The following is a 12,291-nucleotide window of genomic DNA, read 5'->3' as shown; positions in this document are numbered from 1 at the left end:
CGCGCATTAAGCTGCCAGTTTCTGCTGGAGGACGGAGCCGCTCCAGGCTGAATTACATGCGCAGTCCTGCCGAGAATCTCACATCACCACGGCAACCTGCGTTCACACCGAGTCCCCTTCAGCATCGGTGAGCTCCGATCCCATCCACAGGCAACCGGAGAGCCCGCAAGACCACCGTAAGTTTTTATTCCTCCTTCTGCTTCAGTGTTTCTGACGGTGCAGCGGTTTATTTGTGTTTATTAGACGGACGTGAATGCGGTTTAACAACAGCCTGATCGGTTGCGGGTTATGTAGCTGGGGGATGATTATTTAATATCGATTAGATATGCGTTGCCCAATTAAGTGATTTAGTGCAGGTAGTTTATATTGGGGGGTTGTCATCCTCATTGGGGAATGAATGGACAACAATAAAACCTTGATTTGAGTGCTCCATGGGACTGTATGTGTTACTGACATGCGTTGCAATTTCCCCTATACCTCCACATTATATAAGAGGCTACACTTAAATTCTGTGTTTGCCCTCGTCTCCTATGGGTATTAATTAAGTCTGCAGTTCATTAAAAACAATAATGTAGAAAATAGACAGTGGAAGAACGAAATATAAGAATATAAGTTTGCAATATTTGTTTAAATAGCCCAATAATTCAAAACACAACTGCACAGAAATGTGTTTTATCAATCCATATTTCTGGTCTCTGATTATTGCATACACAGCCTGTGTATCTTGCAGCAGCAGTCTTCAATGCAGTAAGTTTAGATATGCATGACCAGTGAACCCTGAAGAACTTGACAGGCGCAGGTAGCAAACACTCTGCTACCTATTCATAGCACAGCATGTATTCACCTTTAGACAGCTTCAAGTCTCCTTCAGTGTGTCAGATATGGGTGATGGATAGAACTGTGAAGTAATCATTAATCTTTTACAGAATAATTGTATGTATGATTGAAACGAGCCGTGGTTGTGAATTTGTAGGATGTCATTTGCAGCTCCTTCAATTTCTGGACTCCTTTCCTGTCAGAGTGTGGGAACACTGAATGTTTGACAGCAGCACTCGACTCATTTGTTAATCACAGATTCAGGATGAATCATCGCACCCGCACTTCACTCCAACCGTGGGGAGGAAAAATGGCGGTCAGCGCAGATGACCACATTATAACCACCCACTCATCAAGAAATATGTGTTGTAGTCTTGAGTAATACCCTAGAGTCAGTCAAGATCTTACCTAACAAAGATTTTAAATGTCCAAATGGTTTTTGTTGTTTTCCAAAATGCTGAGAATGTTTGGTAGAAGGCTGTCACATAGTTAAAAATATTTTCATATGCATTTTCCACTTGATGACGGACTAGAGCCTTTAGTAAATGATCCCCTGTCTCCTTCATCAAAAACACATTTCCTGAGCACTGGGGATTTCTCCAGCAGCATACAAACTCTAGCTCTTTGCCTCCTGGTGTGTATCATCATTGTGAGTCACTGGTATCAGTGGGCCAATAGCGTCCTTTGCTGGGGGAAGGTGTTGTGTTGCAATGCGTGAATGAGATAAGTGGCTCTTCACCTCTTCCCTCCACATTTAGTTCATCGTCAGAGGAGAAAAAGAAATCAGACAGTTATCTGAGCAGAACAGCACTGAGAGAATAAAGTTTGTATATGTTGGCTAGAAGAGGAAGAGATGGATAGATAGTAGATTCATAGATACAGAGTAATAATGAAATATGTTTACTCCAGACTGTTGGGCTGGATAAACAGGAAACAGAGTCGGCTTCTCTGAGTTACTTAAATACTGTATGTCCTCGAGCTATTACCGCACTGATCAGCCCCAAGATTCAAACCTAATATTGTGTCTAGCATCAGGACATTAGCAGCAGATCCTTTGAGTCCCACGAGTTACTGAGTGTGACTTCCGTTGATGAGGTTTATTTTGGCACACCCCGCAGGTGCTTTGACGAGATTGAGAGTTGTTATGAGTCTTTGATGGGTTTCTCATCAAAGACTCAAACTGAGCAGTTTTTACAGTGTGGCATGCTGGGGAAGGTTGCTGCCGTTGGGGAGTGTGCTTTATCTACAACAATGCGTTGGTGGGTGGTATATGCCAAAGTAACATGCCCATAAATGCCAGGAACTAAGGTTTCCATGCAACAATGGACTGTAACAATATGATCAAAGTCATTCGCGTCGTGTGTCGACAGTTTTAAAAGGCAGTTAGTCAAGAAATAGCTTGAAATCTGCTAAATTGCTTTCTGTCAAGTGCTATAATATGATTCCAGGAATATACTATGAACATTTAGTTAAATAGGCAGTTGGGTAGCTTAGCGGAAAGAGTAAAAATGTCTAGACTGCTCCCCGCCAAGAAATAGTAATTTAAAATATTTAATACGTGTATACATAGTGTTAGCCAGAATAACTTCTAAACAAACACTGGTTGTTATTCTGTGCATGTCAGTAAGCTATGCTCACAATAACAGTGTTTTTAAAATTGCAAATGCATTATTCACTGTTTTAGCAAGAAATTAGCATGCATTTAATATTAAACACAAAGTGCAGCTTTGCATTATGGCCATATCATTGATTTTGTTAGTTTTTAATTTAGTCATAAAACTTAGAAGTGGCCTGAACGTGGCACTATGCAAAGATATTGCCAAAGATTACATGTTTTTATGAAGCAGATGTGATGGCAGTGCATCTGATAGCTGTTTTGGCAAAGTCAGTGGCATATATTATGTTTATATTTATAAAATAATGTCACTCGGTACAGTCATTGTTGCTGTAATTTGCTTTGAGTAAAAGTGGTAGACCAACACACACTTCCTTATCTTCAGCTGCGCTGCTAAAATGACTCAAAATTAATTTTCATGCTCCTTTCTTCTTTTGATGCAGCGTATATTTCTCTTATCCTTGCCCATTAGTCCTCATCAGACTGTTATCTTCTCACTTCCTCTTGTGTCCTGGCAGGGTCCTCAAGCAGCTCTATCACATTTGGTTACAAAAACACTCAGTCTGACTAAATCTGTCCCTGATTCCGAGATCCGTCCGGTCATTTTCAGACAGACGAGCAGCTATGGTGAAGCTGGGCAGCAATCTGTCCGATAAGCTGGAGAAGCAGCCATCTGCGGACGATGGCTTTGATAACATCCCCCTCATCACACCCCTGGAGGTCAACCAGCTCCAGCAACCTTTTGCAGAAAAGGTAAAATTGTACTACACCTTGTTCTTTTTCTGTGCCTGCCCACTTCTGTTTTCTAAAATACTGTTTCCAAGTTGAACACTGGGTGCAACAGAACCATGCATTACAGCATTACAAAAATGCCCAACAGATTACGACAAACAATATTTAAATTCATGTGGGCATACTTACCTGTCCTCACTTAAACCCCAATGCCGAGAGTGCTATATTTACCTCTCCTTGCCCACCATCCCAGGTTAAAACCTTGGCACCAGCCCACGCAATGCAAGCGCCTCTTTGAATACATAACACAAGAAGAAAGCTCTCAGAATCATATTTTGCCCGATAATGCTCTTAGCAGCACAGGATGTTCTACAGGCTCAGTAGATGATGGTGAAACATTAACATAAAAACACTTTGTAGTTCCCAAATGTGTTTTTAACATATCATTAAAACGATCTGCTTTTGCAAGTGATGCTTTTATTTTTTTTCACAACCATCATGGTGTTCAGTGGTAGCGGGATTGCTGAACCTGTGCTGAAAACTGAGGGCATCCTCGATCAACCATAATGGATTAATAGGAATTTTTCCAGGAACTCGCAGTGACAGTGCATTCCCTCTGCTGCAGGTCATTGTGAAAACGTCAACACAGTACCAGCTGCAGCAGAAGAAGAAGAACAAGCTGTATTTTCCCAACATTAAGAAGCTGAATATCAACCTTTACAGTGATGTCTCTGAGAAGGCCAAGGTAAAGGGTGAAAATCTTCACACATGTAAATTTAGTATAAGTCTGTGTTGTGTTTCTGTTAAGTCCAGCATGCAGTGCTTGGTGGACTTTGCGTTTGTTTTAATAAACACTAGCACTGTTTTGAATCCATCTCATGTGCAATGGCCTGCTCCTGGAAATCCTCATTAGAGCATTTCATGTGTATTAATGTCTGGCTGAAAGTAGTCCCCAGCAAATGCACTGTATTGATTGCTAAAAAACGTAGAGCCGAGCTCTTTAATTAAGTTGTTCATTCTATTTGAAACGGCTCAAGAACTCCATAAAAGATTGTAATATGTTGCCTCATTCATTTAATATGAAAGTTGCTAGTGGTGTTTTCTCAAAGAAAACTGTGAAAGAATGACTTTAATTATCACTTGATTTATTACCAAAATAATGTGTTCATGTTCTGAGTAACTAATTTAGGGTGTTTTTCAGTACACCATGATGTTTCTTTTGAAAATTATATTTACAATAAGCAGGATTTATTATTCTTCCAATTGATAGGTCACAGCTGTATGATCATGCATAGCGTCCTCGGGTTTTCAATTAGATCCACTCCTTTGCTCATCATGTTCGGTTATAAAAAAGCAGAAAATCTAAATGGCAGTGGTCAAAATGCCGAACTGAAGGCTTCAACATGGTAGTCCAATAGATAATTTCACAGTGGGTCCTTTTAGACTATAGCTGCTATACCCAGGCACCAAGAAAGATGTAACATCTATTTTGACAGAGCTATAATCGTCACCATCTTCACATATAGTCTGTGTCCGGAGCTAAAGCACCTGGTGGCTAAAGGCCATAGACATAGGTGGAATCCAATTTGGCGCTATATAAATAAAACTGAACTGAACTGAAAAGTATTGTCTTACATTCTGTATAACTATGTGTTTTTCCTCAGATCACAGGTCTGATCCTCATTACTCTGGCCTTTCTGACCAGTCTGCTCCTTCTGCTCATGTACAAAGCCATGTGGTATGACCAACTTACCTGCCCAGAGGGTTTCATCTTGAAGGTGGGCAGCGTATCCATGTGTGCACAGCGAGCTTCTTTATTTTACAAACACCACGCTTAGCATAAACACATGTCTCGTAACCATGTGTCTGCACACATGCCCACACAAAGTCAGATCCTTCCCCTGATTTATGTTCATTTCCTAACTATGACTAAATTTTAAATTATAGCTTCAACCTACAAAGTAAAAATTTACGTTATGAAATATTTTAAAGCTTTTATTTCTTAGAAGGCCGACAGATCCTCATGATATGACTGTTTAAATAGATTTATGTCCCCACAAGATGAGTAATACTGTCACACACACACACACACGTAATACTGTCACACACACACACACACACACACAAACATAGATGTACAAATAGTGATTTTTTTTTAATATGGTTCAAGGAAAGCAAATTATCGGAGATGGTCTATTATCTTCTTGCAGCATAGCAGAGACCAGCTGAAGAAGGTCATAGTCTCATCTTTCTATATCACAAACTTATTACTGTGGAAGTAGTCTGCGTGGAGTACTTCGACAGTCTACAGTGCAGCTCGTCTGGTGTTTTCTTCTCCGCACACTCTCATTTCAGTCACTTCAGGACTAACACAAACTCATCGTCTGCAAACGACACCTTGGAGGCATCGTGCACCAAATCAGCACAACCGCGAATGTTAGTTAAAGGGCCTGTCTCGCAGTGGAAAATGAGAGAGTGGGGTAGATAGAGAGAGAGTGGGGGAAGGAAGGGAAGGGAGTGACAGCCTACTTACTGGTCAGGCAGAGATTGGGATGCCCGCTTGTGAATTGTAGGGGTCTTTAATTAGAGCTGAGCGTGACTAAACTGTGATTAAAGGCTTAACGGTGAGGGGGGGAAGCAAGGAAGGGAAGGGGGGGGATGGGAGGAGGACCTTCCGGCAAAGCTTTTGAAGTTTTTGCCGGTTACAGTTGCTTTTAGCATTTTTTCCCCCTACTAATGTGTTGTTAGAGACATAAAAAGAGGATGGAAGGTGGAGGGTGGTGTAGTCACTGCTGTGCTTTTCAGAGGCTTGACTCCTTGCTTTTAGGGAAGGTCAGGTAGTGGATTCTCCTTAAGGGAAAGACTTGCAAGGTCAGGGCTACTTACATGGGACCTTTTCAAAACACAACCATAAAAGGATGGGCATTCAGTGTCTTGGTTTAATTCACCCACATAATTTCATATGTATCTTTAATTCTATTAGGTAAATGTGAGTCTAAGGATGTTCTGAAGGATGCTTTAGCCTCAAGTGAAGGCTTATTGGGGATATGAATCTTTAATTATGTTTGTGCACCAAGCATTTAAACACCCTCAACTGTATTACTTTTCTGTCTGTAAAAGTTCTTCACACTCTGATACTTCCTTGTATGTTTAAAAGCCTCAATTATCCTCTGGAGTACCTTTTACGTATATTGTTTTTTAAATTGTTTTCTTAGCCTCTGAAACAGCATTTGAAAATAATCTGTATGTGGTTTATTACATGTGGATGTAATACAACTTCCTGAACAGGACTGAAACATGGTTTTACACTTTAACTCTTTCCAGCCCCACCTAATGTATGTGAAATGCAAATGTTCCACTCAGTAGTTTGATGTGCATTGCATGTGAAAACAGGCAACATTCGACCCAGGATTACTTAGTTACTGTCTCAAGCTTCAGAAGCTTCTTCCAAAAGTGCAAAGATAAACAGTAACCTATGACAGCAAACATCGCTGCTGGCTTACATTTTTCAATACATTTTTGTAAGTTGTTCTTGTAGAAAACCAGAATGCTCAAAGCAGCTGCACGCATGATTGAAAATGAAACAACAAGGTGAAACATACAGAAGAGCACGGATATAAATCAGAATACAATTAAACATTATTTTAGGTAAACTCTATAACAGGCACAGAAAACTATCAGTCATAACTGAATCTGTAATATCTAACTAATATGATGCAAATAAATGGTTCTTTATCCCAATGGACTGTGCTTTCCTAGTCATAAAACAGATTGCTTCCTATTGGACCAGGTGGAGGAAATCTGCAGTTTATCTTGACTCAGGATAGCTTTTGTTCTGTGATGATGATGTCAAATCAGTGTGTGAGTAATATTGAAAACACCAAAGCTGTTTGTATATTTCCCTCTAACAGCAGAAGCACTGCACCCCTGCAGCTCTGGAGATGTACTACACAGAGCAGCAGGAGCAGGAGCAAGGTGTGCACGGCGGCACCAACGCCGGACTGTACGCTGCTCTCAGCCACCTAAACCAGGTCAAGAGGAGCGGACCTGAGCTGCCATCGCCATGGTTACCAGTCATCAGCGCTTTGAAGGAGGCTGAGGTGACCAAACCAGGCAGCGAACCACTGAAAGGAGTGCTGGAAGCAGATGAGTGAAGAATGTGTAGGGGAGAAAATGACAATGAGGGGCATGGTGGATGTTACGTTACTTTATTTTTCGTCTGTGTGTGCGTGTTTGGATTTTTTCCCTCAGACAGCTCACTGAATCACTCGCTTATACTGGTGCTCCAATGTAAAGGCATGCGTGCGTGTAGTGAGTTCTTGTGGTTAAAGGCAGGAATGTGCATGACTTTTACAGCGTTACTGAGTCATGACTAAAGTCTGGATCCGGCGTGTGTGTCCGCACTCATGTAAATACTGTTCACTGTTCATGCTTACATTAGTATGAGCTCATGTGTGCATGTTTGCATTCATGTGTGGTGTATGTACGTATATACTGGGTAATATGTGTACTCGTCTGAGTGAGTTGGAGGTGAAAGAAGAGAAGCAAGGCGAGAACTTGCAGTGAGAACTGAAGATAAGTTTTTAATGAGTTTCCCCTCATTGCGCTGCCTTGTTATCTCGCCTCGTCTTCTGATTTAGTCTTAGAGCAGAATGTATGAAGTCATTATTGAATGTGCACATAATTTGACTATTAAGACATTTTCCACTTTACTGAATTTAGTTGACCCCACATCTTATTATGTCTAGACTTTTAATTGCAGTTGTGTAAGGTTAAAGCCAAATTCGGATTTTGGGAAACAGTTTTGTCATAATGGGTTATTGGCTTTGTAATTAATTTCCAGAAAAGTTCACTTAATCAGTATTAATTAAATACAAAACACAATTAAGTATGCATCACTTAAACATGCTGTTTGTTTTCTGAATCCACTCCTCATTTGATGACTCTTGTTATGTCACATTATGATGTGAGCTACTTTCTGTAATGATAGATACAGCTTAAGAGCCTTTAATGTATTATTACAAACAAAACCTGTACTGTATGTTCATGTAGGTACGCTTATTGTGAACAGTAGCCAATTACATGACGTTCTGTTTTCGTTCTTGTTTAACTTATGTTGCTATAAGTATTGTGTAAAAGCCTTTATGGTGAACACAGGATTAACTTATCACGATCCTGATGTATGAATAAGCTGCTCTAATCATACAGTAGATATAATAAGTGCTAATTATGTGTTAAAAGCGTCTATGTTTTTTAAATGTATTTAATTAACAAATAATATATCTGTACAGTATTTAATGTGTCTTGACTCCAAGGTTTAGTTTGGAAAATTGCCGATGTAAGAAGTATGAAGAATTTCTCTTGACTTTTCTTTATGTCTCATTCATTTTTTTTCCTTTTTTTCCTCCAAATGGCATTAATCTTATTTTGGAACAGAACTTTTCATGTGAGTCGGATGAATCTGAGATCACAGCACAGCTTGTTTCCAGTGGTTTAACTGCCAAACATTTACATCAGGCACATCTGTTCTGATGTCACCGACTGAACAGAAATAAATGTCTGAAGTGTTGAGTTCTCTCACTCAGAACCGGCAATGATGATTTAGAGTCATTGCTACTAATGAATTGAATTAATAACTTAACATCACTGATGATATTTTAGAAACAGTCATTAGGTGTTTCTATCCTCCGCAGTAAAAGTTGTCCTTGTCAGAGGTTTCAAACATAGTCTTGGCTTATGGTTGATTATCTAATTCTGTATAAAACAGTTTTACCAATAATAAGTTAATATGCACTCACTGGCCACATTCTTACCTACACCTGTTCAACTGCTCGTTAACACAAATATTTAATCAGTTAATCACGTGGCAGCAATTCAAAGCATGTAGACATGTAGACATGCTCAAGACGACCTGCCAAAGTTCAAACTGAGCTTCAGAAGGGGGAAGAAAGTTAGATTATTTTAAACATGGCATAGTGTTTGGCTGGTCTGAGTATTTTAGAAACTGTTGATCTACTATGATTTTCCCACGTAATCATCTCAAGGTTTTATGGTTGGAAAAAAGAGAAAATATCCAGCGAGCATCAGTTCTCTGTGTGAAAATGACTTTGATGCTACAGTAACTCAAATATCCACTTGTTGCAAAGGAAATATGCAGAAGAGCATCTCTGAATGTACAACACATCAAACCTTGAAGCAGATGGGCTTCACCAGCAGAAGAGCACACTGGGTGCCACTCCTGTCAACTAAGAACAGGAAATTGAGGTTGCAGCTCACGCTGACTCACCAAACTTGGACAACTGAAGAAAAATGTTGCCTGGTCTGATGAGTCTAAATTTTAGCTGTGACATTTGGTTGGTAGGGTCAGAATTTGATGAGAACAACATGAAAGCATGGATCCATCCTGCCTTATATCAGTGGTCAGTGTAATGATGTGAATACTTCGGGTCACTTAGTAACAACTGTGGATTGTTTAAATGTGGAGTAACTGTGTGACACAATCATGTCAATATGGACCAAAATTTCTAATCAATGTTTCCAGCTGAATACATGCCATGAACTCAGGCACTTCTTAAGGTAAAATTGGGTCCAACCCAGTACTAGCACAGGTGTGCATAGTACAGTGGCTGGTGAGTGTATATGGTATTTCAGTGGATGTAATGCAATCATTTTAGTGCACAAAACCAAAGATAGTAATTAGGCGCTATTAAGGTATCAGATCTTCACTTGACAGTATTTTGTCTAAAATAAGTTACGATAGCAATATTACCATAACAGCTATAAATAACATATTATCATTCAAATTTAGTTTATCTTTAATGTATGTTGTTGTTTTTTTGTAAATGGTTATTGTTTATTTTTTTCTTTTCTCCTTTAATTTTATGCTTTGGTAGCCACACACTGTGGTGTTGACTAGTAACTAATAATTACTTTTATTTTTTTACTAATTACTAGTGTTTTTTCATCCCCCTATTGTATAAAGTGTAACAGAGTTACTGGATTATTTGTATATTGTATTATTAACATGAAATCAATATGGTATTCTATCTCACGTGTTAACACAAGGATATCCCCACAGAACTTGCAAACCAGCAACTTCAAACTTTGTTAAATGTATGGTTACATTGTAACCTTGGTTCTCCGAGTTAGGGACTATCGCTCCTCTCCGTTACATATGTAACGGACTTTCACTAGTACAAACTAGATAAATAAAACAGGACCTCATGTCACACAAATGTTATAAATATTCTTTAAGTAATCATTATTTTTTATTTTTTTTATTTTGCTTCATTTTATCAAGCTAATGAGTCACTAAACAGGTTTTATAGTGAGTTTGTTTCTGAAAATAAATCAGAGACAGCTTGTAATTGTTCCTTCAGTTATTCTTGAGTAACTTTTGTGACACATTTTACTTATAAAACATGCATATAGCCAAGTATATTTTAAATGCAGAACTGCTCTTTGTGATTAAATGTTTCTGTAAAGACACTTTGAATGCTTTCCACACATTCCTGCTTTTTGAGCTACATAGTAAAAAGGGATCAGTGCATATTTTTTAATATTTAAAAAATGTAATCTTGAATTACCGGCAGAAGAAAAATGTTCGACTGCGTTTACACTCTGTTGCTCAAAGATGATCAGTATGCATAGAATTCAAAATATGACTCTTTCCATCTCCTCAAACTTTAGTTTAGCAATTCAAAGCCAAGCCACATCCTCTTATTCTCTCTCTTTGCTGGGTTCACTGCTGTGAGCCTGTCTGCATCTCATTTACACTCACATATTTTCACACCATCGCTGTAAACCCAGGGATGTGTGGCTCAAAGACTTGAAGGTGTGTGTGTGTGTGTGTGTGTGTGTGAATATGAAACCATTAACCTAAAGTTATGTGTTTGATAAAGTTTATGTGCAACTTGTGTCTGTTACAGTATATTTAAGCCTTCATGTGGTGTGTGTGTGTGTGTGTGTGTGTGTGTGTGCGTGCGTGTGTGTGTGTGCGCGTGTGCGCGTGTGCGTGTGTGTGTGTGTGTGTGTGCGTGTGTGTGTGTGTGTGAGCGAGTGAGTGAGAGAGAGATGCTGTGCTTAGGTTGTTAATTAAATCTACATTACACCCTGTTTACCCTTTAGGGTCCTTTTTTTTCTCCTCCTCACTGTTGTTGCTGAGTGACATACTTTGAGATGCTGTTGGCCCAGGGCATGGAATTAAATAAAGTGCTAAAAAATATTTATTGGTGCATTTAAAGGTCCCATGCTTGGTCAAGGCATAGCATGTTGTGCCAAAAGGGCTTAGATTCAGGGCCTGAGGAAAATCATGTAAAATCAGCCGAGTAGTCACGTAAAGGCGGCCAAGCCTATTTTTCCTGCTTTATAGCATCAACAGATCTGAACAGTAAAATAGCAGGTTGGCTTTTTAATTTGTTCTGGCCACTTGGAGTCCCCCCACCCTTCCCCTGCGTTCCCCCTGATGATCGTGAGGGAGGCCATGCCAAGAGTTATTTAGCTGTTAGCTAGACTACATTCCTCTGAGTTCTGATGTCACTGATGTAAGTGCTTTCTTCCTTGTTTGTGTGCCTCTCAGGCTGCAGTGTCAGCTTTTCAAGAAAAAAGAGTAAGAAAAGGTAGGTGTGGCTCCAAAAGACAGAGAGAAGGAGCAACATCTACTGATCAGTCATTACTTAAAAACCTGTTATTGTTGTTGGTCCTCCTCGTGCTGCTATAATATCACCAATCAATCTGGGCATGGATATAGGAAATCTGGCGACCCATCGAACAAAATAGGGGCTATACACAGACAGACAGGGCCCATTTGGGTCACTCCACTGCATCCAGAGGATGATCGATCAGATTTGGATCTGAGGAGTTTCAAAACAACACCTTGTTTTCCTCATGCCGACCCTGAGCGGTTCTGCCTTTTTTTGCATGTCTTAGGGTGCATTATCCCTCTCAAGGGAAAGGCATGTGGACTGGCAATTTTCTAGTTTTATTGAGCACTCAAAGCACTTTACACCACAAGCCACACTCACCCATTTACACACACATTCATGAAGGGGGCATCCCAGGGCAACAGCATTGTTAAGACAGAAACGTATGGCAAAGTAAAATCCCCACCAGGGCCTAAAGATTCCCAG

The 12,291-nt window shown here is 39.7% G+C and overlaps 1 protein-coding gene across 2 annotated transcripts; it reads left to right on the top strand.

The window, feature by feature from the left end:
- The first annotated feature begins 1 nt into the window (after window position 1).
- caly (calcyon neuron-specific vesicular protein) lies at window positions 2–8,734 on the top strand. 2 transcript variants are annotated; one of them, XM_084930818.1, is made up of 5 exons: window positions 2–176; window positions 3,022–3,184; window positions 3,789–3,908; window positions 4,828–4,941; window positions 7,075–8,734. In XM_084930818.1, the coding sequence occupies exons 2-5, from the start codon at window positions 3,056–3,058 to the stop codon at window positions 7,315–7,317; spliced, it is 606 nt and encodes a 201-aa protein (XP_084786944.1). In that variant the 5' UTR covers window positions 2–176; window positions 3,022–3,055; the 3' UTR covers window positions 7,318–8,734. The 2 variants fall into 2 exon arrangements, with proteins under 2 accessions (XP_084786944.1, XP_084786943.1); XM_084930817.1 differs by having other exon boundaries at window positions 7–176; window positions 3,042–3,184.
- Window positions 8,735–12,291: the final 3,557 nt, after the last annotated feature.

The sequence above is a fragment of the Perissodus microlepis genome, chromosome 6 (assembly GCF_051167445.1).
Source record: "Perissodus microlepis isolate ML-2025 ecotype Zambia chromosome 6, ASM5116744v1, whole genome shotgun sequence".
NCBI lineage: Eukaryota > Metazoa > Chordata > Actinopteri > Cichliformes > Cichlidae > Perissodus > Perissodus microlepis.
The sequence above is the reverse complement of the archived record's forward strand: the minus strand, read 5'-3'. Positions and strand labels throughout refer to the sequence as shown.